Source organism: Phaenicophaeus curvirostris, chromosome 1, assembly GCF_032191515.1.
Source record: "Phaenicophaeus curvirostris isolate KB17595 chromosome 1, BPBGC_Pcur_1.0, whole genome shotgun sequence".
NCBI lineage: Eukaryota > Metazoa > Chordata > Aves > Cuculiformes > Cuculidae > Phaenicophaeus > Phaenicophaeus curvirostris.
In genome coordinates this window covers 64,781,543-64,808,875 of record NC_091392.1, presented here as the reverse complement: position 1 = coordinate 64,808,875, position 27,333 = coordinate 64,781,543, and the positions used below count along the sequence as shown (strand labels likewise).

Sequence of the window (27,333 nt, the reverse complement as noted above, 5' to 3'; positions counted from 1 at the left end):
TACTCGGCACTGGTGAGACCACTCCTTGAATACTGTGTTCAGTTCTGGGCCCCTCACAACAAGGATGTTGAGGCTCTGGAGCGAGTCCAGAGAAGAGCAAGGAAGCTGGTGAAGGAGCTGGAGAACAGGCCTTATGAGGAACGGCTGAGAGAGCTGGGGTTGTTTAGCCTGGAGGAGGCTGAGGGGAGATCTCATTGCTCTCTACAACTACCTGAAAGGAGGTTGTAGAGAGGAGGGAGCTGGCTTCTTCTCCCAAGTGACAGGGGACAGGACAAGAGGGAATGGCCTCAAGCTCCACCAGGGGAGGTTCAGGCTTGACATCACGGAAAGATTTTTCATGGAAAGGGTCACTGGCAGAGGCTACCCAGGGAGGTGGTTGAGTTTGTTTGAGGTGGAGGTGTTTGAAAGACGGGTGGACGAGGTGCTGAGGGGTATGGTTTCGTGACTCAATGATCCAGTGGCTCCTTGGCAACCTAGTGATTCTACGATTCCGCCTTGTGGTCCCTGTGGGGCTGGTAAGCTGCCCAGGGCCTCATCCCGCAGCGGGGCCGGGGCACAGCATGGCCCCGCTGGGAGCAGAGGCTCCCCCGCCGCCCCGAGGCCGGGAGCCAGTAGGGCCGCAACATGGCCGGCGCCGCCATAGCGCCTGGCGCCCAACGTGCCCCGCCCCGCCCACCGTCTGACCCCGCCCCTATCCCGTCAGGCCCCGCCCCCTCCCTTTAAGCCCCGCCCCCTTTAGCCCCGGGGCGAACTGCGACGCGCGAGGGCGTCCCGAGGCGGGCGGAAGTGACGCACAAGTAAGGGCGGAAGCGGCGGCGGGGCGGGGTCGACTCGCGGCAGGTGAGGGGTGCGCGGCGCGGCTGCGGGGGGCGGAGCTGGTGCCCGTTCCCGGTTCTTCTTCCCCCTCCTCCTTTTTTCTCCCACCCTGCAGCTCGGGGGGCATTGCCGAGCAGGGCCGACCCGGCAGACACAGCAACAGCTCCGGCCCAGTGCGGCGGGGCCGGTCTCAGGTGCTCCTCACACCGGGTCCGGCGCCGGCAGGGCCCCTGTGGGTGGCCGCAGGCGCTGCCCGGCGGGGACCCTGTCGGGAAGAAGAGCTTGGTAGTCGTAGAATGGTTTGAGTTGGAAGGGAACTCGATGACCGTGCAGTTCCAGCCACCCTGCCGTGAGCAGGGACGCCTCCCACTGGAGTGTGGAGGGAGCGTACCCTGCCTGTTAGGGTGGGAGAACGGGTTGAGGAAGTCTTCTGTTGCGCTTCTTAGTCGGTGCTTCCATGCAAAGCCATGAAATAGACTGGAAATCCTGCCAGGCAAGGCACGGACTGTTGAAATCACAAGGTGGCCATGATGTATGGGGCACTTGGACCCAGCATTATGCTTTAGGAATTGAGAAGGGTGATGTCTTCTTTCCCTGTAGGTTGAGTATCTTGTAGGGAAGCACATCACTGCCCAAGGCAGCGATGAAAAAGAGGAAGAAAGTATCCAAGATAGAGGGTCAGAGGTCTCTGGGATGTGGGTTGAGTAATTTTGTCTCAAAAAGTTGGCTAATGACTTGTAGTAGAGCTGAGGGGGGATGGAGGGTTGTACTACTACAAGTGCAGATACATAACTTCTAGTCCATCAGTGCATCAGTGGTTTGCTGCTTGGAGTACTGGCAAATTGGTTTTTATATGGTTTGTCTTTAAGTTGTACAAGGGCACGTTCCTCATTCTCAAGCTGGTAGCCATGGTGGTGTAATTATTTGTAAAATAAAACCACGTGTTCAGCATTTGTAATTAAACCCAAATGCTGTTGTGATAAATGCATTTGTTGTGTTAATTTTTTTTTGTGTTGAAAATAAAGAATGAGTCAACCAACAGTAAAAAGTCTACAGATCTACTAGAGCTGGCTGTGAACGTGAAGAAAGGCTGCTAATGGATATAGCGTGAGTCCACACCTAGCAGTGATGATCCTCTTTTGTATTTATTTTACTAATAAACAGATAAACAGAAGTCCTGGTATGAGTGGTTGGACAGCATTTGGATTTTCCCAAAGGCCTCTTTCAAAAGAGGAGACTTTTCTTCCCTCAGGAGAGTGTGCTAGTTCTCGACTGTTCGCTTCTACAGTGCAGCTTCCAACAAAGAATGTGCAGTGCTACCAGCTGTGGTTGTGGCATTTCACGTGATTCATGCAAATGTCAGCTAGGAGTTTGCTTGAGATGACCTATTTATTTCATTTAGGGTGCACAGCGAGTGTTGCTGGCGGTGATTTGCAGACCGGATTGACCTATTCTGGAGTAGATGAGGTAGAAGCTAAAACTGTCCCTATTTCTTGCCAGCTCTCTGAAATACAGAACCCCGCTTCAGCAATGAAAGGAAGTGGAGCGGATAGTGCTTCCCCTGCCAGAGGCAAGGGCCGGAAGCAGGCTAACTTTGGCATGTCCTTGTAGAGGCTTTTTCAGTTGTCTGGGAAGTCAGAGGTGCTACAGTCAACTATGCCTTGCTTAGGTGCTTTTAGGAAGGTTAGCTAGGGGCTGATAAGATCTCCTGATGCTTGAGTTGGTTTGTCCTGTTTGAGTAGTAAAGCTGGGCTGCCTGATATTTCTCTGTGTTCTTGGTATGCTTTGTCTGGGGAGAAACAGCCACACTTCCAAAGAGCCACCTCTCCAAAGAGGAAAGTGCCTGAGACGCTCCCAGAGCACTGCAAGCTACTAGTCTTAGCATCTGCCCTTCTTCTATCCCTCTAGATATTTAAACTGAGTTTTTAATCTTCATTCCTTTGGATAAAAAGTGGTGTTCTCTCAACTCAGGAGTTCATTGGCATGAAAACTGAAGGCAGATAATCCCTGGGAACTACTTTGCAGTCTGGGTTCTGGTAACACCAGGTAAATGTAGTCACTGCATGCTCAGCCTGAGCAGTAAAAAAGAAGGGTAGAAATCACGAGCTGGGAGGAAAAAACTGAGTTAAGCCTGAAAGCAAGGTGTATTTTTTCTTATTTATACATTTTTTTTAGGTTATAGGTGGTGTGCAGACGAAGAGGAGAATTGTGTCTGAAACTGTGATGTTTTCCATGGCTGTGGTGTGTGAGCTTCAGCAGAATCGTTTTTGTCACTCAAAAAGCAATTTCTATTGCTAATAGCTCTGCTCAGGCCTGTTTTCAAGATAACCTTTGCCAGAAAATAGCCCATCCAGCAGTTTTAGTGTGTTATTGATTCCTTAGGTGTCATTCTTTTGACCTAGCATTTTGTCAGCTTCTGTCATCAAAGCCAACCCATTAGGTTATTCCTTCTAGAAAATGTGAGCAAGTTTAAAGACACTTCCTTATAGTGAGTGAATTCCCCTCCCATAACCTTGCAGAAATGCAGGCATTCCCTTTGCTTTTGAAGGTATAAATGGGCAGCAACTGTGTTGGCTGCCAGTTTGGTTTGGGTGTTGCCTTCATTAAATGTCTCAGAATCTGTTTTAAAGCTGTGTGTGCAGTGAGGGTACTGTAAAACTCCGGAGCTTTGAGGCAGAGGGTATGTGGAGGTGAAAAATAGGACATTGCTAGCTAGGTTTGTGGCAGCGAGGTGTGGCAGTGGTTACACCTGCAGCTAAGGTTACTCTGTAGGAGGCTGAAGCTGGTTTTGTGTGAGAAAATTAGAGGAAAAATTAACTGGATTTATTTTTGTTAAGGAAAGTGCTGTGGTTTTGGAAGTTTGTTAATAAGACTGAGCAGCTCCTTGTTTTTCTATATTGTATCTTCTGTGGGAAGCTCTCCAGCAGCGTTTCAACTATCCTGCTTTTGAAACTCCAGTACGTAGGACAACTTACTGGAAGGAAACGTCCCTCCAAGGGACTTCTGGCATAGACAGTGTCGTTTAGGCATACAAAACCAAAGTTAGGAAATTTAGGAAATCAGATGAAGATCCATGTCTGGATATTTGGGCTGGGATTCTCAGCATTACTTTTGATATTTGTATTCTAGGTGTAGCTAAACTATTTGCGTAGGCTTCTTTTATAATGAATAGTGAGAGGGGGAAGGTGAGCAATTAGCACAATGCTTTTGGTTAGTTGTAGATGTCTGCCTTAGAATCAGATAAATTGTTCATTAGAGCACCTGACTGACTCTGTTAATGGTGAGAGCCAAAGGTGACAGTTGCAGAGTAGATTATCTGATTAACTTTAGGTATCAACATCTGTCTGTCAAAATGAGCTCCCTGTATCCAGCTGTAGGAAATAAATGTCAGCCTATGCTTAGAGGACTGGGGTTTCTCAGCAAGGTGATGCAGCCTGCAGCTTAGTGCCTCACTGCAGTGAGGGCTGTGGGCTGTGCTTCGCAGAGCTCTATGTGGAGGGGAGAGATTATCTTGAAGACAGTAGTGGCTTAGAGGCCATCTTAGCTTGTGGAGCTGAGAGGATTGATGTGCACCACCAAATTTAAGTTGCTACCTTTCAGATTCTCTTCAAAAAATAATTTAGTAACATTCTGTCTTCTAGAGAGTTGATATCATTTAATATTATGTGATCCATCTTTAAATGTCAGGTATTTTGCAGTTTGCGAGGGAGTTGCCAGATGCTATTGTAGAGGTGGGCTCAGAGATCTTAAATTTTGCTTCTCTCTATTTTGATTCTTTCTCTTTATCCTGACTAGAATAGGAGTGCAGTGTACTATGTGACAAATCAACAAAACTAAGTGGCTCAGAGTAGTTTTTAGGGAAAGAGAGGGTCTCCATGTGAGGATGATCGCCAAGTCTGTTGATGTACTGGTTCAGGCCCACGCTTAATCCAGGAGACAATGCTGCTGGTGGGAAACCAAATCGTCGAGTTCATGTGCATTTAGTCACTGATCAATACTGCCTGTGTCTTAATGTCATATTGCTTATAGATTTCATCTGTCTTCGGTAGCTGTGATAGCCACTGTTCCTTTCAAAGCAGTATGTCTGAGCGGAAGGTGTTAACAGGCCCTGGCTTCTCAAGAAGGGGCTGCCTTAAATACTGGCCCCATGCTTTCAGAAGTAGGTTTTTGACAGGCCTGTGCTTTTCCTTTGGTAGCTCTGAGTGCTCAGGAAGGACTACATACAGATAGCCTTTAATCCTGGAAACAGCAGGATTGGACAAACATATAATGATAGGAATCGTTGGACTCAATCTGGTGGGTCTTTTCCAACCTGGTGATTCTATGATAAGTAGCAACAGGCGTTTGTTGGTCTCTGACTCAGTGCATGGTCCAGGGAGACATGTTCCTACCAGTCACCCAGTTTACAGAAATGGTGTCAGTAAGTTGCTCTTGTTGCAAAACAGCCTATTTATTGTGTTCCCTCTGCAACTTAGAGAATTGACTGGGGGGGTAAAAAAAACAGTTTGGGGATTTTGGGTGTAAGCTTCATACCAGTCTCTTGCTGTTTTCAAAAGTGAGTGTCTTTATAGTGTTACTTTAATACCTTTTTCTAGTACGATGTTTGTTGTCAGTAGGTAGAGCAAGGCATATATTTCAAACTGAATGAATCTGGGGTGCCTTTCATACAGATTCCGAGGTACATTGTGTTGAACTGAATGGCTGTCATGATAAGCAAATGCAGTTAACAAAAAGGCACCTAGCACTGTGGCTGACTTTGTGGTGCAAGACAGTGCTCTTGTGGTACCCAGATGTGTGAAATACCATATATGTGGTTGCTGCCAGTAATTCCACACCATTTTAATATGGAGAACTGAGTGGTTTTGTATCACTCGGAAGTTTGTGGCTGCCTACCTGTACATCAGAAAAAGCTTTTTCTTTCCCCACAGTTGGTGCTAGGATAGATGAAGTGAGACTGCTTCAGTGGTGGAATCCACTTCTGCCATTTCCAAGCAGAATATTGGCCCCCAAGGCCAGGATACGTGGTGTGTGAAATGCACTACAGGTCGCTTAGTCTCAAGTCAAGCTCCTCAGTGCTCTGTGGTTTCTTCAGGGCTGTGTTGTGATGGGGAGGCTGACTCCTTTTGAGAAGATCTTGGCTTTTCAGACAGTCCTGTATCAATAGGCAACTTTTGGAATTACTAGCACATACCAGGAGATGCTTTGTAAGATTCATTTTCTACATGGACTTTTTTTTGTTGTTGTTCTTCTATGTGCTGTACTGTAAGGATAGGCTGAAAAGTATGAGGCTGATGAGGTTTAACAAGAGAAATACTTACACAAGTTGAAGCAGAGGAGCAGAAATAGATTTTACAGCTGTGGATGGGTTAACTTTGTGATGCAGATGTGGCCACGATGTGCTACTGCTGCTCTGAAGGGAGAGCAACGGTTTCTAAAGCTTCTCCTTTCCTATGTCTCTTGCCAGTCTCTGTGCCTGGGGAGCTCTAGCTGCTCCCATTAATTCACTCATTGAGAGTGGGCAGGGTAGGACAGCTGGAATGGAGAACTCTCTTCCTCCAGAAATGGTACTGGGAAGGTAAATCCCAACTGATGCCAGGCCCTGCAAGGATGGAGAACCCCCCCCTCTTCATAGCTTTTTCTAAAATAGCTACCAGAGCTTGTGAGACTCAAAGCAGTTATGTCTACAACAGAGTTGAGGATGCTGCTATAAGAGGCGCCTAGTAGCATGAGTGCCCTGGTGGAGTACAGCCTGCTATGGGGCCTAATTATGGTCTTATTAATGCCTTCTTTCATCACTGCCTTCCAGCCTTCAGATGGTGATTAGACCTATTTATAGGGGCAGAGTTCCTTAATATTCAGCACAGTGCACCTCTTGCCAATCAAATCAGTACCATCTGCATCTTTGATTGCTGCTTAATAACACTGTAGAACATGGTTAATTAAAAAATATAAATAGACTTTTCATACTCTTAACTCATTGAAGTGCTTCTCTCCTCCTCCCTACCCCTCCCTACCCCCTCCAAAAAAAGGTGAAATTGGCTTAGCACAGAGTCTGCAATGAACCTCTTGTCTCGCTGCTGGAAATACATCTTTCTGTCCTACCCAGGCTAGTTACCTGTTGAGTACTCTGCTGGAGGACTAAATTTCAACCCTTCCAGTGCATGTCAGCACAAAGCAGAACAATCGTTTGCTTCACAACAAAACGGGACTTTTATCTAGGCTTTTTGAGCTGCATTTACCTCCAGAGTGTAAGCAGCTTCTAGCTTTCAGTTGTGCGTCTATATCTGTGTAAGTGCATGTGGACACACTACCTTGTCCTGTCCCTTAACAGGAGAAGCATATGCAATGACGTGTTTGCTTTTCTGGCATTTTAAGTGTCTTTCTAAAATACAGTTCCCTGGCTTTGCAGCTGGTAAACTCCCAGGAGCTTGGCTTATCTGTGGAGGGCAAGGTGATGAAATTGTCTCCTTAAAATTGTTTTTCCTTGAAGGAGCCTGTCCTGATATTTTGTCAGAATGTACTCTGGGCAAGCTTCTAGCACAACCGAGGTGTGATTTGAATATGCCAGCAAATTTGATCATGAATCGAAATTCTGTGGGAAGTCTGTGCAGAAAGTAGAGAATGAGGATGATGTAGTCCTGTATTAAGTGCAGTACAGTACTACAGTGCCGTACTTAAGTGTGCAGTAGAAGTTTGTGATGAGAGAGACAGCAGACGTTGTATCAGCTGGGAGCATTGTGAACTCTAAAAGCTGCATTTAGGAATTGCAAGCAATGTGCTCATGTAGTATGCTAGACTGGAGCAGAGGAAAGTGAGAATAACAGAGGTTTGCTATTGTCAGCCAGGGTGGGACAGCGTTTGTCCAGGTAAACGTGATAGAAAGTATTATGTCTGAGAAACTGCAGTAAGAAATTACTGTCAGTGAGGAGTTTGTGATGACTTTTCACTGTGAACCCAAGTTATGGATGTGACTTTGATCTCTCGGATGGAGACAGCACCTTGTGATAAGCTTTGCCTGAACCTGTCTCTGCTTCATCTTTTGAATGTGTTTAATCTTAACCTGTAGTTCATTTGCAACTTAGCTGTTCCCACAGTGGAACCATCCTGATGGCGGTGGTGTAGTGGTGTGCGGTATGCAGACTTGTGCTTTATTGCATACTGCTCATCTCTGCATCCTTGCAGATCATTACAAGGCATTGATCTTTTTATTAGGGTCCTACAAAGCAGAAACACAGGCCTAGAGATAGCCTGTTGCCACTTCTTGGAGATGTTACTGCATGTGGGAATTAAAGGCCTTTGTTTAATGCTGTCTTTCTAGTGCAGTGACAGTAACAGCAACACAGTAATTACTGAAGCAGCCATGTATTTTGAAGTACACACCCAGGTTTTTGTCAAAGTATTTAAGCCCCTTTTCTCCTCTGAACCCTCTTTTTAATCCCTTGAAGCATGTTAAGGAAGCAAGTATTGTTGATGCCTTGCTTTATTCTCCCTTTGTTTTCACAGGAAAGCATGCATGTGGTAAGGTCTTTCCTATAGCTTTACAGTCTCTGTCTGTGTTGAGGGAAGCTGAATTATTTTATTAATATTGCCCTTGTTTACATTCCCTTGAAAAATTAAGGTATTTTAAGGTGTGGGGTTATTTTATTTGTAGATAATTTTATTGATGATTGGCTCTTCATAGAGCAATATTTATAAGGAACTTGGAGGAGTGTTGCCTCTTATAAACATTTGCTCTATAGCAAACTCTCTTGAGCTTAGCTTCAATGTAAGGAGTTTAATTCTTGGGTCCAGGGGCAAGTAACCCAAGAGGTGAGCAAAGCAGGTAGAGTGTTTCTGTACCTATCCAGAGCAGTGGATTGTATACTTCCCTCTCTGGGTTTGGAGCTGCAAATCTTTATGGAGCCATCACAGCATTTGGGCTTGCCTGTGATGATTGAACAGTATGGCCAGTTGTAGTTCCAGATACCTGAAGTCCCTGGAGTGCTCAGCCTGTATCTATCCTGGTGTAAGTCATTTGGAATGGTGACACAGTCTGGTGGAAGTTGATGCTGGGTTTCCCGCTGTTGTTCAGCTTTTGCTGTTGTCAGTGCTGGAACTGAGAGAGCAGGCTTGGGTGCAGAGTGGTAGAAACCAGCCCTGATGAACTTTGTAACAGTTTGCTTGAGGTTAAAGGCATAGACAGCTTGAGGCAAAAGTGCAAATCCGAGTAGTTGCTAGCTCTAGGCTGAACTTCCAAATCGGGATGTAGCACTGGTAAGCAGGTGGTGCAATGAGAAAACAGCCTTTTTCTCTTTGCTTTCAATTTAATAAGGTAAATGAAGCTATTATATAACATCTGAGCACATTTGACTTGATCATGAAAGTTGGCATAGAAGAAATAATTGAATGAAGAGCGGCTGGAGCCCCCACATATTGCAAGTCTTTTTCAGAGCCTCTTTGATCACAAAAGAAGAGCTGTGTTGCTGTTTCTTCTGCCTTGTGTGACCCACAGGTGGTCACACCACTAGTGATTAAATCTCTTGGGTGACCTGGCATCTGCTATTCTCAATCATACTTGCTTTGGGGTTTTATTGCCAATTTCTCACTGTAATGTCTGTGTATTTCATGTCAGCTGCTGTAATGCCAGGATATGCCAGCTCCCTCTTTGAGATGTGGATTAATACTGGAGCTGGTTTGTTGTTTTGTAGAAGTCAGTTCCATATATAAGATATGAACAGTTTATTTGCACCTCTGGTTTGTATGTTATGTGAAGGCAGGGTGGGAGAGACAAGATGCTTCTAATCTGCAGCACTTTATTTTTATGTAATGCTTAATTCTGATAATGGATCATGGCAAGGAAATGCTGCTTCCTTCTAAGTGCACTGGAGGCTGAGATAAAGGAAGATTTAGTCGTACTGAGTGATATTCCGTCTTTGCTTTCCTTCCTGACTTTTTCTGGGAAAAGTTTAGATTTTCCCTGTTAAAATCTTCCTTGTTCCTGCAGTTCCGGTCTGTTGTGGGAAGCAATTCTTATTTTATTTTAAGCATATGGCCAGGCCTTTATTCAAAATGTTTGTTAAACTGGCTTGTTTCTCTGGTTAGTTTGGTCACAAGAAGTAGCAAATAGCAACTGTAGCGTGGGGTGTTTGCCCAAGTCTTGTAATTCAGAAGTCTGTTGCTGTATTTGCTATAAATCTCTAATTTGTTACCTTACACAAAGAATTCTCTCTTGTATCTGTCTCCGATAGCAGTTCCCACAGAGTCTACCGTGTCTCTTTGAAGTGTTTGGTTTGGTTTTGTTTTTTTTTTTTTAGGAAAGGTGAGAATCTGGAGCTCGTGTGAGATGCTGCATTGGGAAACTGTGAAGCAGAAGCTTACTGACAGCTGAACTGTGACAGCGTGAGCAGGAGCACCTGGGGCTTTTCCTGCTTTGCCCTGCTAATGTGTGCGCCTCACTTTGCCAGGGAGCAGTGCGTCCTGAAGAAGTCTGTAGCTTCTGAGTGTGAGGAAGGAAACAGTTTAGTAGTAGCTAGGGGAGTGCTGCTTCTGATTGTGAACATCTGTCATTCAGCAGCTGAACTGAATTTGGATTTAGAAAGGTCACTGAGAGAATTAAGATTGGTGAGAGTCTGGGAAATCATACTGGGCCTGTATAATTTTTTCTGGCCTCAAGAGTTGTAAAGCTTGGCCTTTTTATCCTGCTGGGCAGGATTACTATTACATGGTGATGAATTTGGTAGTAAAGCAAGTTTAAGAAGTCCCCTTCTTGCCCCTGCTTCCCCCTCTGTTTTACAACTGGGCAATTACAGCTGTTTATCTGGCTGTAGTAAATTGGGTCATTGAACTGATCTGAGTTAAAAATAGGCATCCCAAACTTCAGCAGCAGTGACGCAATGGAAGAGTTGTGACCAGCGACGGGGAAGATCATAAAATTGTTTTGCTGCCAAAACCAAAGTATCTCATAACTGTGCACTCACTGTGCTATCTGGTTGCTTTTTTCCACATTGTCGGTCAAATAATGGATCTGAAAGCAAAAGGTTTCGAGCTTAGTGTGGTCAGCAGATCAAAAAATGCCATCTCAAAATTAGCTGTACTCCTCGCAGATTAACTTTTATGGTTTACAACTCTAAATAATAATTTCCTGCCTGCTGAATAGGCCCAGTCAAGACCACTAATCAGTGTGCAAACATTGCAACTAAAGAGGTTGGATACAGAGTCTGGCTGCCAGTGATGCGTGAAGTGAAACGGAATCGGTCTGGGCTTCCTGAAGGAGACATGGGTTTTCTGATGGCTGTGCTTGATTTATTAAATTTGTTATCTGCAGAAAGGCACCAAGGCTTCCTCCTTCTTTTAGCTCTCATATGATTCATTATTAAACACCCTTGTCCCCCTCTTAAAAAATCCCAACCACCCTCCCCCCTGCCAAAAAGACCCAAACCAAGGGCCATGTCACATGTGCACAAAGTCTTTCCTAACCTGCTGTGGTAGGATCAGAAAGGACAAATTTGGAAAGGATGGATGGTGTTTCTGAAATGTACAGGAATGGCTGCAGGCATGTCTAATCTGGTTTCTTTTCATTTTGTGAAGCAAGATAGGGAACTTAAACAATGTGTAAAGACTCCTCTAACTTTCACCTATTAAACTGTCAGTTTATGCTGTAGCTTTCTCTTCAGGCTCTTGTTTTGTGAATTCCTTCAGAATGGGTTATGTTTCTATGTTGTTTTCAGCCTGCTGCGCTATACAGACTGGAATACAGTTAGCACACAGTAATGCTCCCTGGACAAGCTCCTGCGGATCTCCAAGTACGATGTAGGGAATGTGTTGTGTCCTGAGTTATGTCTGTCTGTTTCTGATTCCTTACTTTTTGATCCTCCTTTGTTTTGCTTCTCTTCAGCTTAATGAATATTTTCTTATATGGATGTACAGCACTCAGTGTGATGAAACCCTGTAATGAGCAGCTGTGGGCTGTGTTTTGTACAGTCTGAATGAGCAAGTCGCACAGAGAAAACAAGCATGAAGGGAGTTAGTTGTGTAGGCCTAGTGGTAGAGTTTGGGTTAGAAAACTGTGTGGATGCTCTACTCTGTTTGTTGCTAAGGCAATAACAGGAATGTATTTACAAGTTTACAATATCTAATCTGCTTGGAGAAGTGAGTTTCTTCTCTATATCCTCCTGCACGTCCTAGGAAATTTTTTGCTGGCTTTGTGAGTAAAATCACGGGAGGCAGGCTCTGGAAGTTGCTGAGGGAGAGTAGGGCAAGGCTGGCAGGGTGGAAACATGAGTGATGTATACCGGCCAGCAGGTTGAGGGAGGTGATTCTCCCCCTCTACTCTGCTCTTGTGAGACCCCACCTGGAGTATTGTGTTCAGTTCTGGAATTCCCAATGCAAGAAGGATATGGAGCTGTTGGAATGGACCCAGAGGAGGGCCAGGAAGACTCTCAGAGGGCTGGAGCACTTCTGCTATGGGGACAGACTGAGAGAGTTGAGGTTGTTTAGCCCAGAGAAGAAAATGATCTGGGGAGACCTTATAGTGACCTTCCAGTACTTGTATCCAGGAGCATGCACACTGTTCTGGAGCATGTCTTGAATGTCACTGAAAGACCCCTCTATTCCTCACTTGCCCCTCTGTTCCTTGCTTGTGAGACCTCATCTGGAGTAAGGTGTCCAGTTCTGGAATCCTCAACATAAGAAGGATATGGAGCTGTTGGAATGGGCCCAGAGGAGGCCTACAGAGATGATCCAGAGGGCTGGAGCATCTACCATAGAAAGACTGGCTGAGAGAGCTGGGAGAAGAGAAGGCTCTGAGGAGACCTTATAGTGACCTTCCAGTACCTGAAGGGGCTACAGGAAAGCTGGGGAGGGACTGTTTACAAAGGTTTGTGATGATAGGACAAGGGGCAATGGGCATAAACTAGAGAGGGGAAGATTTAGATTAGTCATAAGGAAGAATTTCTTCACAATGAGGGTGGTGAGGCACTGGCACAGGTTGCCCAGGGAAGCTGTGGCTGCCCCATTCCCGGAGGTGTCCAAGGCCAGGTTAGATGGGGCCTTGGGCAGCCTGATCTAGTGGGACATGCCCGTGGCGGGGGGTTTGGAACTGTATGATCTTTAAGGTCCCTTCCAACCAAACTATTCTATCATTTCAGTGGGGATTTAGATTTTATATATGAAAGGACCCTAAAATAAGGAGGCTTCTTTCAAGATAGTTACTAAGGAAAAATCCAGTCACTAAAAGCAATGAGTAGCTCCTGGGAGTCTTGGAAAGGAAGAACTCTCAGTAACCTACTTGGAGCAAGGGCATGTGTGCACATGCATGCCATGTAATTTCATAGCTGCGGTTCTTGGAAGGGAGCAGTGGTTGTGTTTCTTGGAGCAGAAATGTAAGATGAAATACTGCAGTTTGCTAATAGGGTTGAATGACTTGAAATATATCCATCTGGAATATGAGGATGGGAGGAGAGGGCACGGTGATTTCTGATGAGTTTTATTGCCACCCTGAGTTTACTTTGCTCCAAAGTGTGGTCTTTGATTTCAGCACAGTACTGAGCAGTGATTTGTTAGGTATCGTGCTAAATATAAAATCATGGTTCCCAAGAGCATTTGGATCAGCAAGAGACTCCCACCTTGCTGTAGCTGCCTTGGATTTATTAAAAATCCAATATGTCAACCTTACTGCTTGGTTGTTTTTTTTTCTCAGTTCACCAATTCCATTGTAAATGCTTTCCTAAAATAATTAGGGGAACAGAGAGTGAAAGTCTCTAGATAAAAGCGGTAATAAAATCAAAGTGTGTTTACTGTAATGACGTATTTGCTCTTTCCTTTAGGCACAATGGCTGCAGTAGCCCAGAAGCACTTTTTGGAAGGGCAGACGTACTCGGTCCCCCTGATCCAACCGGACGTGCGCCGGGAGGAGGCTGTTCAGCAGGTGGCAGATGCACTTCAGTATCTGCAGAAGGTGTCAGGAGATATCTTCAACAGGTACGGTGCTGTCACATGGAGGCTGGGGGCTTAGCATTCAGCAGTAGGAAACAGTGCTGTGATAAGGTTGTGGCAGTTAAAGGGCATTGCATTGGCAAGCACTTGAAGTTCAGAAAAGGGATCAAGAAGGACCAGATGCACTTCAATAAAACTTTATTGGATTCAAGTCTGTCAATGTTAAGCATAATGAAATGGCTGCAACTAGCCAGCGGTTGTTGGTTATTAATTTTTCATTCAGTGGCAGACTCCCACAAATTGCATTACTGCTTCTGCTGCAGTTATCCTTTATTCCTTCTTGCTTGTGTTTTAAATGGGAGACTTTCTTATTCGGAGTATCTTGAAGATAAGTCTTTTTGAGTTATTGTTCTTGAAGCAGTGGAATAGAAAATGTTTCTTTGTTCTCATCTCTGGGACTTACAAGCTGTTCTCTTTAGGCTTCTGGTGTTTTGCGCTGCGCTTTTTGTATGTTGGGAGCGCTGAGAGCATGAGGGTGTCTGTTCTTCTCGCCTCAGTCTCATAATCTAAACTCATCATTTCAAGGATTCAGCCCAGGCTTGCAGCCTTTTGCATATTGCCATCTTAAGGGTTGTATCTGTCAGACTACCTGTACAGCAGTTCAGAGAGGTTCTTGTGTTTGCCTGCAAATGATTGTGGATAGCATGGTGCCTTTTCTACCTGATGCCATCTTTGATATCTCAGTGCCCTGAGGTGGCACATAATGTCGTTGATATGGGAACAGATCAGCCTTTATCTTCTCATAGCCTGATTATCAAAAGCACCTGCTTTGGTTTCAGTGGGGATTGACTACTTAGTTTGATTTATTATGGAGTGAGGAGAACCATGGCACTCTTTCTTACGAGTTTTTTGGGTTTTTTTTTTAAGGGCAGATTTAAGTTATTAGTTTTTTGATAGATACTTTGAAAGCAGCCTCTGGGGAAAGGGTAGCCACTAGGGCTGAGCTCAGGTTATTCAGGGGAATAAAGGCTTTTCATTGAGATAGTCTTTGGACAAGGGCTCCTGGGCAAGGGCTGTGTGTTGGCTGCACTAGGCTGAACACAAGGTCTCATTCTTTTCTGCAGTTCTTGATACAGAAACTCTGTGACACGAGGCTGGGAGAAGACCTTTTAGAGCTGCCAGAAACATGTGGAAGGCACCTGTCAAACTTAGGGCTGGTTGGCACTGCTGTCCCCCTCTGTGGGGCAAATGAAGCTCTTGATAAAACAGGAGTAGTTCTTTCTCTGTCTTTCTTTTTTTCCTCACCGCTTTGTAAAGCTCTACCCTGTAATTTCCCCAGAGAGATGAGCCTGCTGTTTTGTATGCAAGTCACTCCTGAGTCCTGAACAGTGACTGTGATGCTGTTCCCTCGCTCTTTGGTGCACTCATGACTTTTAATTACCAATTTTTTCCAACAACAGAGGAGGCTTCATTGGGCTCTTTGTTTGCCTTGCCTTTCCTCTGAGGTCTCGGTTCTCTGATATAATTAATAACGATTTAGTAATTATGGAGGCATCTGATTAAAAAGTTTCTTGACCTTGATTGTTCCATGCCAATCAAGGGGCAAAGCTTTCAAGGTGAGAACTGTGCCACTTAGTGAAGAGTGACCTTTTGTATTCCCTTTCCTGAGATAAGACAGCTCTGTCTTCCATTTCCAGGAAGGAGCTGCCTTATCTGGGGAAGCTGCCTGTTCTGATCTGCAAAACAGCAGCTTGCAGTGTTGATGGAGAGGAAACTTGTTCAATGTGGCAGACTCGGCTGAGTGTGTCAAACTCATTACTTCAGTGCTACAAAGATGCAGATGTTCTGGGGTTGTTTTGTGGGAACCATTGGATTGGTACAGTGCTTTTGAGAGTGGCAAGCCAATTTGTAATTTGTTGAAGGTACAGTGAAAGAGTCTCTCTTACTGTCTGTGGAAAGAGGAGTCTTTCCGCAACCAAATCTTTTTTTTTCCATGTTAGCTGATGAAAGCTTCTGCTTTGAGTTGTTGCTGATGTGACAATTGAGTATGAACATGTTTGTCCACTGTGCAAGGAAGATGAGCTTTTCCTCTCTTTACTTGGAAATCAGCTGAAGGGAACTAACTGTGGTACTGTTGTGGTTGTAGAAGAAATGTTCCCTGGGCCTGTTAGCAGCTATGTTGAAAAGTGCCTGTGGATTCGGTATTCTCAAGGGAACACAAGAAAGATACCTTTGCATTTGGAGAATTAGAAGAAGATAAGCAGCTTTCCTCCCCACCCCCCTTGGTTTTGGGAATCTGGGGAATAACCCATGACACAAGACTCTGGCAATCTGTCTTCTTTCCAAATGGTCTCAAAAAAGCTGACTTGCTATTAAGTATAGCTATAGCGAGGTACATGGTGAGTGAGGCACTTCAGAGTTCTATAGTTTGTAGAGAATCGAGGGATGTGCAGCTGCAAAATAACTGTGGCTGAGATCCAGAGCAGACCCACTGGGAACAGATTTGGAGAACAGGCCTAGAAACCCATAGCAACTAAACCTCCTCTGTCTCGCTTATAGCGCACCTGGACTGTGATCTGGAATCACTAAGAAAGAGCAGGGGGGTAGCTCAGCATCCCGCTCTGTCATATTCTGAACTCCTGGGAGCACGGACCCATCTGGCCTCTTCCACACGGAGAACAGCTAAGTACTGCATCCTTCAGAAGGAGAGCACTGCCTCGGGCAGGCTCTTGGCTGCTGCGCAGTACAGGCTGATATCTTAGGTCAGTACTGTCACCAGTCCCATCCTCTTAGGAAGTCCAGTCTTCTCAGTGCTGTTACCAGTACTAACTAGGTAACCAACTACTGGATCCAGATAAAGAGGCTGCACATATTTTTTCAGGGCTGTGTTTTGGAGTAATGGAAGTTTTAACCTTGCGTATGTTAGCTGAATTCATGTAATTAATCTGCTGCAGTGAAGATCAAATTCATCGCCTGTAGCTACTGAGATTTTAATACGTATCATTACTGCTTAAAACATCAATATTCTAGCATAGCCCATCTGACATAATGGCTGTATGAGTTTAACTCCATGGCTTTTAAGGAGGGCTTTTGATATAGGTCACAGGAGGCAGAATGACCAATTTAAACACTCAATTAACCAGTAGGCTTTGATCTATTTGTTTCATCATTACCAGTGTTTTCTGGGTGACAGCTTGTGTTGGAATTGTGGAACTTTTTATAGGAACATTGTTGCGATAAGCACTTCAGATAGGTAGTGGGTTTAGCTTTCCTGAGATGCCCCCCATTATGAGCCAGCAGTGTGCCCAAGAGGCCAGGAAGGCCAGTGACATCTTGGCCTGCATCAGAAACAGTGTGGCCAGCAGGACCAGGGAAGCGATTCTGACCCTGTACTCAGCACTGGTAAGGCCGCATCTCAAATACTGTATTCATTTTTGGGTCCCTCACTACAAGAAAGACATTGAGGTGCTAGAGCGTGTCCAGAGGAGAGCAACGAAGCTAGTGAAGGGGCTGGAGAACAAGTCTTATGAAGAGCAGCTGAGGGAACTGGGGTTGTTCAGCCTGGAGAAGAGGAGGCTGACACCTTATCACGGTCTCCAACTTCTTGAAAGGAGGTTGTAGTGGGGTGGGTGTTGGTCTCTTCTCGCAAGTGACAGGCAATAGAAAGGAGATTGACTCAATTTGCACCAGGGGAAGTTCAGATTGGACATCAGGAAAAATTTCTTCCCTGAAAGGGTTATCTGACACTGGCACAGGCTGCCCAGGGAGGTGGTTGAGTCCCCATCTCTGGAGGTATTCAGAAGACAGGTAGATGGGGTGGCAGGAATAACCAGGTATATGGTTTAGTAGTGGACAGGTATGGTTGGACTTGGTGATCTCAAAGGTCTTTTCCAACAAAACGATTCTGTGATTCACTAAGCTTGTCCACTGGCATTTCTCAATTTCTGAGGAGAGTTTTTGTTGCCAGGAGATGTTAATAACCTCTAATGTGTCAATTCATTATTCAGAGTGTACACTTCGACGTAACATATTTGTGGAAAATTGCCTGTGCAAGTTATCTCATGGAGTGTTGTAGCAGTAGAAAGAAAAGAAATACTCGGGGTTGGAATTTCATTGCCAAGAACCTGGTCTTGTCTGCCAGTTATCCAACCCTAAGTTGTCCAGTACACAAAATGTCTCATCCTTATGCTTCTATTTTTCAGTTTAAGAAAGAATTTCTGGGTTGATCTTTTCAAAGATCTTTATTCAGTGTCTTTTGCTTGTCTGGAATAGTGTTTTGCTAAACAGGCATATACTTCATGTTTGTCCCCAATTGGATTCAAGTTAATTTCATATTAAATATTTGAAAAGTGCTTCAATATTAAATGTTCAGCTGAGAGCCATGCTTCTGAAAGTGGTAGTTGGAAAAGAAAAAAAGCACTGTAAGGAGTGGCTGGCTGGGCAACAGAGCCTTGGGGCAGGAGCAGGGTTGAGATGTATGCAGTCTTGAAATTGAAAATGCAGACAAAAGCTTCCTCGTGAGGGCCGTTTGGGTGTTCCTCTCCTTGTTTTAAACTTCTTACTGTGATTACTCATGATGATGAATAATGGAAATGAGTGACTGAGTTTCTGCTTAAGAATGTATTTGATTTAGGAGCTCTGTGGAACGTGTTTTTAAATGTTCATGGAAACTTGCAAGGAAGTGCCTGACTGCAAGCTGTACTGTGTTGTTTGTGGTGCACTGTGGCTCTGGGATACAGCTTGGAGCTCAGACTGTGTTGTAGTCATTCTGCTGACTGTAAAGGTTTAGATCTTACTAGGAGAGCTGTCGAGGGAGCTCCATTACTATGGGTTGCCGTTCAGGTGAATTTATACCAGGAGGGTGGCTGTAGCACATGAATAAATTTTTCTCCAGTTAATTTGAGAGCGATATGGCTCTTGATAAGCAACAAGTCACCTCATGGTACTTTGAAGTTGTCCCAGAGGTCATCTGAGAGAGATTGGTAGGTCTAGTTTAGTTTCAGATACCTCTCTCAAGAGGCTGTAGTCATTCACTGCCAGGAAAATCAAGCAGAAACAGTGAGGTAAAGGAGTGAATAGATGATTCTGCAGACATCAGGACATGCAACATGGGAAGGACAAAGAAGGAATTTTGCCTGCACGCTTTGGTTATTCTTGTAGAGGCATGTCCAAGTATTTTTTTTTTTTTTTTTAAGCATAAAACAATTTGTAAGAAACCACTCATTAGTTTTAGCTCTCGTGTTCCTCTGGGAGGTAAATTTGAAAGCTTGTAAAGATGTAACTTGAGAGAGGTTCCTAAACTATTGGGAAGACTTTAGTAGATGACATGTGGGAGTCAGATTAGCATGACTGGGAGCTCGGTGGCAGCTGGCATTGGCAAGTATCATATGCCCTCAAAAAGCAGTGAAGAGATAGTGGCTGTTCTGCCATAGTTCAGATTACAACTCTTTCTGGATGCTGCTCAAATCCCAAAGTTTAAAATTTTGCAGGATCTGAGGCCCAGGTTCAATTCAGATGCCTTGACAGCCCATGGAGTGGGGCAGCAGGTGAGCTGTCACAGCTCAAAATGAGATGGTAATAGTAGGAAAGAGGAGACTGAATGGTATTAAGTCATTAAAAGATTATTCCTTCAAAATGAAACAAACATGATGAAGAATTAGCAAGACAGGATGCTTGCTCATCTCGGAAAGTGCTGAAAATGTGTGTCTTTTGGACTTCCAGAGATTAAATGTGTCTTTTGAAGGAGAGGATAGAGTACTAAAGAAGAATACTAAATTTGGTTCTGCAAGCAAGATGCTTTTTATGGCATTGTCATTGAAATGTAGTGATGGTTACTTAAGCCTTTGCTCTAAGTCTACTAACAACAGCTCTTCCACATCAGTTTGACTAGCTGTCTGTTTATCTTTGAATCCCATTTGCCGAAAAGGAGGGTGATCAATCTGTTCTGCCTTAAGTGATTGAATGGCAGGCTTGAACCTGATAAGAGAGCTGTAGCCTTCTGTACACTAACAAGACCTTCAGCATGGTTTAAAATGAGCAATTTAAAGAAATGATTGAAGTTCTTCACCTTCAATATCCTCCTCCAAGCAGACTTAAACTTCTTGCACTAATAACAGATCTGCAAATAGAGGTACACTTTAATGAATAACTAAAAGACTCTGTGCTGGTATTAACGCAAAATGTTTCTCAAAGCATGAGATGAGGTTGCATTAGCTACAGAAAACATTCTGTGAGGAGGAAGGGCTCTTAATGCTTGATTCTACATCTGAAAAGGAAATGCTGGAATATAGTATCCAGGATGCTGAAATGTCCATCCAGGTGCACAAAGGAAATGGAAGCCTTGCCCATATCCTCAGTTACTAAAAGTAAAATGAGTGGTTTAGGTGCAATCATCCTAAACTGCTGATATATTGGTTTGCTGTAAGTAGTAAAAAAGTGAAGGAAAATGCAAAAGTTGCAGGAGAGGTGTTCTCTCACTTCTGGAATTGGTCTCAAAGCTGCTTAACAAAAAGAGGCAGGCAACAATTTAAGACTTAAGGGACCTCTTGAGAGCATTCTCTCTACTCTTACAGGGCCTTTCATAGTAGTGGAATATCTAGTGGAAATGTGAGACATTTTGATCAAGGTCAATGGCATGTGCAGTTGGAAAGGCAAACAGTAGGCAGAAGCTCATGTAACTTTGGTATACGTGGTTTGTTTTTTAGTTTGTGGGGGATTTTAACCCTGACAGGCTAGTCTTTTGTTTGTACCGCGTGCCTTGTTGGAGAGAACTCAATATTGAGTAGCCACTTTCAAGTTCTGTTGAGCTAATTCTCTCCCTGGTCCTTAATGTCAGGACAAGACAGAGTCCCTGATGAAGCATATGAGAGGTTCAAAAGCAGAATCATAGAATCGCTTGGTTGGAAAAGACCTTTGAGGTTGAGTTCAACCATACCTGTCCACTACTAAACCATATTCCTAAGCAATTCATCTACCTGTCTTTTAAATACTTCCAGGGATGGAGACTCAGCCACCTCCCTGGGCAGCCTGTACCAGTGCCCAATAATCCTCTTGGTGAAGAAATTTTTCCTGATGTCTAAGGGGAAGGAAGGAGGAAGGAAAGCAGGAGGAAATGTAAGATGCACCTACCTGCAGAGGTGCAACTTGGTAGCTGGAAAAATACTTGGTAGAATATGCATTGTGGCTTGCACATCTATGGTTTGAATATATATCTCTTCCTCTCTGGGCAACTTTAATTCTGCGTTTGCAACTCTGGGGAGATTAGGTCCATTCTTGGGAGAATTTGCTGCTTCTTAAAGGATGAAAGAATGATAATGTAAGAGAACAGACGGAGGCGGGGTTGTGTTTCAGTAAAGGAGAGCTTTGCTTTGAAGGCAATTTTATTTCTTTGGTCATGAGAAGGGGGCAATCTCATCTTAGTTTCTAGAGGATTGATTATGGCAGCACCAATCATTTATAACAGGGATGCTGCTGTCTGTAACTGTATGAGTTGCATTGCCTGAAAAGAGGTGTCCCAGAAGAGTCTGTGATAAATCTTGATGCACTTAATAAAAATAAGTTCTTGATAGCATAGGAACCTCTTGCTATGCAGACTCTTATTCATGCAGCAGAACTTTGCATCTTGAAGAAAATCATTAATCAAAAACACCCATTTGGTCCAATTGCATGCAGTTTATAGTGGCTTTCTGACTTAATTTTCTTTGGTTTTTATTCATGTTTTTATGTGTCTGTAGGCTGAAATCAATTTACTGCCATCTATAGACTCCCTATGGCTCAGCAAAACTTTTCTAAAATGTTTAGAGAGCTATGATTTTAACAGAAGAGGTGCCACTTGTAGCAGCTGCCATTATTTATTATTCAAAGACCATCTTCCGAAACAGATAAAGCCAGCCTCAAAACCGTTAATGGAAATAAAGAGGCAAAAGAAAAATGTATTAAACCTGCTTGTGGAGGTGAGAAGTAATTGTCTTGAAAAAATGTTGCTTTTTTCACCAATGCTTATTTTAAAGCACAGTAAATTTGAGGACAGAGCTATGACTAAGTTGAAGGATGGATAACTTTGTAAACCCCCAGCTGCTATAAATTGGTCTGAACTTTAGTGAGCTGTTTTGTAACAAAAAGGCAGAAAGGTATAATTACCCCTGCTTTGGCTGCTTAAGGAGGTGGAAACCCAAAGAGAACCTCTCTGCTGTAGACAAGACAAACTTTTTGCTTACTGAACTAGTTCTAGGTTGACAAGGTAGTGTGTTAATAGCCTGAAGCCCCAGCATTATGCAATTACAGTGAAATAACCTTCTTTGAAGCCGAGTGCAGCAGGGTCTGAACCAGATGATGTTTGTGGAGGCTTATGGACTTCAGAAATACTCTGACACATTAATGTGATGAGGTTTTAAATCGCTGAAAGTTGCAATATTCTAGAGCATCAGAGTAACATGTCCAGAAATAATAATTTAGTAATAGTCTAAAAGTATGAGAGAAGAGAATTCCACACTGAACCATAAAGCAGGCTTTTCAGTATAGCAAGAGCACTGAGAGCCCTTTGATTAAGGACAAACAGTTGTGCAGGGTGTGGAAATGGTGGTGATCTTTCCTCATTACCATGTGCCAAAAAAGACTTGTTCCAATGAGCAGTGCAAGTCTTTACAGTGAGAACCAAGCATCCACTTTTGCATGTTTACTTTCATGGAAGCCAGAGCTGAATGAGCATGTTGACACCTTTTTTTAGGCCCATCTCTTGAATTGATGCATTAATTGCTGAAAGTTGCCAAGGATGACTGTGGGTTGGAAGGATCCTGATCCACTTGATGGGAGGTGCAGCAGCTGAGATTTTGTCCAGCAATAAGTCATGTTTCTAAACTACTAGGGCAGGAGGTGGCTGTTAATTAACAGAGATCTGGAAAAGATCTAATGAACTTCCCCATCCAGACAGGCATTCCACTCCCCCCCCAGACCTTTACCCAAAGCTACTGTAGCTATTACTCTCTGGAAATGCCCAAGGAGAAGCAGATCATAACGAGTCAGTATGTGCCTCATAGCGAAAGGAATGTTCCCTTTTTTCTAGTTTCTAAGCCCACAGGTCTGGCAATGCTTTCAGATTATCTCACTCTTCTTGACACAATTGCCATGTCGTTCTTATAGAGCGATGGCTCTACCTTCACAACCAGCTTTAGATGCTGGTCTCACACGTGTTGGAGTAATTTTCAGTTCCTATGGATGAGTTTTGTCTTGTCAGACAGCCCTGGAGGAAGAGATTCAAATAAGTCACTTTGTTTTACAGGCATGACTTCCATCAGGGGTCTAGTGTGGAGAAAACTGTCTGGTAAATAATGCCAAGTGGCTTGAAATGTTTAATAAAGGCTCCTTCCTGTATAAATGGGAGTGTGCTCACTGCGGGGAGGAAACACAAGTGCCAAAGGTTTGTTCTTCACACTTGACCAGGAGATTAAATTCTTTTCCTGCGGTCCGTCCCTCTGACTAGCTGTGGTGCTGCCACTGGGCTTTTCCAAGTGGGGTAGGTTAGAGTTTGGGTGTAAATGTGGCTGACAGTTAAGACAAAGCAGCACTTTTGGAGAGGCAGATCCATTTGCAGATGCTAATGAAGGAATTCTTTGGTTTCTTTCCATCTAAATCCTCCACGCAATCATTTTATTGAGGGAATCCACCATGCTGTGCCATTAGGAAGAGAAGGGGATAAAAATTATTTTCGGAGCCAGGGATGAAGTATTTGGATGGTAAAGTGTGTTGAAGAGAAACCCCAGGTAGGTAATTTAGTATCTTCTGAGTTAGATTCCATTCTTAATTTACATTACATTTCTTAATTAATATACATTTTAAAATGCAAATACCTGTTTTTACTTCTAGGACTTCCATTTTAAATCTACCTTCAGAGCTAAGTAAGAGGACAAGCTTGATGGGCTTAAGAGGTATAAGAGGACATTCCTTTTAGAAGAGAAGGTAAAGCTATTATGCTTCCAGTCTGTGGTAGCACAGCAGGAAAAACTTGTGATTATATGTGAAATACATATAACACACCAGTCATTCCAGTAGCTCAACACCAAGAAACTAGAAAGTTCATGGTCTCCACAGTTCAGTTCTATCTCTCACTTTGGCCCAAGACTGGGCTTTTCTGGTTTTGCTTCATCAACAGTACTTTTGACAGTGATGTCCTGGATTTTCTTGTTTCCAGAACAAATTCAGACTCTGCATCACTGTTTTGAGGGAGGGAAGGTGAGAAGCTCCAAACTCTTGTTGGGTTTCTGAGCAAGAGGCAAAGTTTTCTTTGTTCTTTCTAGAACATGGGTGATTGGGGGCAGGGGGGTGGAATAAACCCTAAACAACCCCACAGCCAAAGTCATGCCCTTCATTATGCTTCATGCTTACTTTTAGCTGGGAAGAGGGGATTAGCTGCTGCTAAAGGCATTGGTCTGTGAGAACATTTATTGTGTATGTCACAGGGTGAGTGGTTAGGCTATTAAAATTTATGAATTTACCATCCTGGCAGTTTTGGGGTAGGGAAGGACGTTTGAAAAGTACACTGTACAAATTTGTTCTGATAGTATTGTAAAGCTGGTATCTCCATCCTTAATGACTATTTCAGAGTTCCTGCTTGGGGAAGATGAGTTTTAAAAGAGCAGTGAGGAAAATGAAGTTGTGTCTAGAATGGCTCTAAAGGTGATGTCTGGTCACTGATGTGCTACAGACTGTCTCATTGAAATGTCAGAGCAGCTGTCAGTCCAAGCAGAGAGGCATCTGCTCTTTGCTGCCATTAGAAAAGTTTCTTCCTGAGGCCCAAAGTTTTGTGGAAAAGTAACAAGAAATCCCTCAAGAAAGTAAGAAAGTGCTGTAATCACTAAGGAGAGGTGTTGGATGGATTACGTGTCATAAAGAGTTATTCTCATTTGTTGAAGCAGCACTTATGCTCAAATTATCTTGTTGATGGGCATATCATAGGAGGTGCCTTCTGAGATTTGAGTGCAACTGCAATTGATTGTAGGAAAATGAAGAAGTAACACTAAACAACCTCTGTTTCTGAAGAGCAAATATTTTGAAATAAAAGGCCTCCATTTGCAAAAAAAAAAATATGGAAAAAATCCTTCCTTTAAGAGGAGATCTGTTTTGAAAGAGATCTGTTATGAGAAGTTGTTCAAACTGGAAGCATGGAGGAGATGGGGAGAAGGTGTACTTAGCGAGGAGATTTCATAACTAGCAAAGGGCTGATAGGCTTTGTCAGAAACACTAGGTATTTGGGTTTGTTTCCACTGTAGCAAAATTTTGGGGGAATGCTGGGATCAGGACTGGTCCTCACAAGATGCTGAGGAGGACCATTGCTGAACAGAAGCAGTAAGTGACAGTGCTTATGTCTGATTGAAGGAAGAGGGGAAGACAACAGAAGAAATTTGAGTTCTAAGCTGTGGAAAGTACAATGAACGCTGCTGCAAATATAACTAGCAGAAACATAGTACTGAAGCAAAACAAAATGACCCGGATACTCCAAGTCATCCTTCAAAAGCTAGTTAGATCATTTGCTAAGTATCTGATGACAACATCAATAGGTCAGGACAAAGTAAGGAAAGACCACAGAGACAGACCCTTATTACACAGTGAAAGTCAGAAGGAAACTAAGAATTACAAAGAGAGATGAAATATAGTTGTCTTTGTTTCATCACCTGTGAAATCCTCAGACTAGGTAGCAGGTCCTTTTTCTTGCTTAGGCTTTCATTCTCCTGAATATGCGACTCCAGTTCTGCAGGACAGTTTTTTATAGGGGCTGATTTTAGTTTGTGGCTGTTGTGTGATCACTAGCTTGGAAATGATAACTCTTAATTATCTTGTTATTGAAAAGGGAACTGAAGGCCTCATCTTGTGGCATGCAAGTCAAATTCCATGCGATTGCTATCAGCTACTGAGAAGTGGGAAAAATATAAAGCCAATGCAAAAGCCTTTGCCTTCAAACTTCTGTCTTGGATGTGGGTAGAGGATATGCTCTGGATTCAGAGAAAGAAGTGATGATGGAGAGAATGGTCAGTGTTGCATCAGTGCTTGTTGGCTGTGGTTTATTCTAGAGTAGTGGGGCAGATTTGGCAATGGGGCTGCACTGAAAAGTGTAGAAGGACTTGCACGGGTGGTCTTAAACTCAGTAAAACTGAAAATGAAACAACTAGTGAGATGTATGTGTAAACTGCTGTGAATCAAGGCAAAATGTTCAAGTTAGTGAAAGACTGAAAACCTGGTCTGTTGGGACTGCACTGTGAATTTCTCCGGGTTTCCTTTGTCACAGAGGACAAACAATTCCACTCCTCGTGTCAAAAGCAACTGAGACTTAATTAATGCTTAGAAATTGCTTTGAGATCGCTGAGTGAAAAGTTATGAAGTTCTAATGATTGTTGATTAAATGCAAAGAAAAGCGATGCTTTTCTTGGAGAATGATTAGAGTTTGAATTTCTGTCACAAGGAATCATTTCCTGCTCCAGAGGCAGGTGTGTTTTGAGCCTCATTCTTGGTGACAATGACTGTTTCTGCAGTGGGGAAACAGAATAGGAGCAGCATTTGTGCTGTGTGTTCTGTTGATATAAAAAGCCTCCATCCCAAGAATAAGAGCTCAATTTACCTGGTATGTTCAGCCTTACATTAGGGTAAGCCCCACGGTAGAACCTTTAGAGGTGTTTGCTAGATCAGTTCTTATCACACATGTGCAATGGGTTGCTGCTTAACCTTGGTCAAGAAACTAATTTCAAACCACTTGGAAGGTATGGGGTGAAGCTAGAAATAAAGAGGAAGTTCCTGATCTTATGATATGAACCAGGCTTTCCTCTTGTTCTTAAACATTTGGGTTGATGCAGACTGTGTTGCTGGTGGGAAGGAAGGCTCTGCTAATGCCAGTCTTCCTGTGTTATCATGGCACTATAGCAAGGCGTCTTTGGCTCAAGCGAGGTGCAAGCTAAAAGAGCTGAGGAGGCTGCTGTTGACTTGCCAGTGCTAGTCCCTGCTGTTGCTACCTTCAGATGAAGCTCAGAAGAAACATCAGTTTTGGCTGGTGGCTCATGCAGTTCTTCTGCAACCCCCACGCTAGGAGAAGGCACAGATCAGACATTTAAATCCAGCCTGATCTGTCTCCTGATAAAAAGTGTAGAGTGTAATGTTAGTTAAGAGTGAACCGTACAACAGAAGCATTGTTTGTGTAGAATCAGACATAGTGCCCGAATGAAGGCTAGGAAGGAGTTTCTTCCCACACTTGAGAATCCAGAGGCATTTGAGACCTTTTTAAAGGTGTTAGCTCTCCCTACTCCCAGATAGCATTCACTACGGGGTTATCCAGGCATTTATCCACTACTTACGTTTCCTCTGGTTCTGTGTGGTGATACAGATTTTCTGTTCTGTGGGGCAGGGAGGAAGATCTTTGGCTATTCTAAGAAAGGAGCTTTGGGGGGAGAAAAAAAGCCTAGTGTTTGTGTACACAGTTGATTAATTTAAGGTTACAAGGTGCCAAAACACCTTCTCAAGCTATCTGCCAAATAGAATCCATAACTTCTAGCAACATGGAAATAAAATTTACTTCTGACAGTCTTGTAAAATTCTGTTCAAACAGGATTACTCTTCCTTTCAGTA

The 27,333-nt window shown here is 43.6% G+C and overlaps 1 protein-coding gene across 3 annotated transcripts in view; it reads left to right on the top strand.

Annotated features, from left to right (window-relative positions):
* The first annotated feature begins 788 nt into the window (after nucleotides 1-788).
* Nucleotides 789-27,333, top strand: part of WASHC1 (WASH complex subunit 1) — a 47,805-nt gene continuing 21,260 nt past the window's right edge. Inside the window, exons 1-2 of one of the 3 annotated variants that reach the window (XM_069860468.1) lie at nucleotides 789-840; nucleotides 13,620-13,773. In XM_069860468.1, the coding sequence (XP_069716569.1) occupies nucleotides 13,625-13,773 (149 nt within the window). In that variant the 5' untranslated portion in view covers nucleotides 789-840; nucleotides 13,620-13,624. Of the gene's footprint in view, nucleotides 841-2,746; nucleotides 2,863-11,479; nucleotides 11,598-13,619; nucleotides 13,774-27,333 lie in introns of those variants that run through there. The other 2 variants (XM_069860476.1, XM_069860463.1) reach the window with 2 other exon arrangements.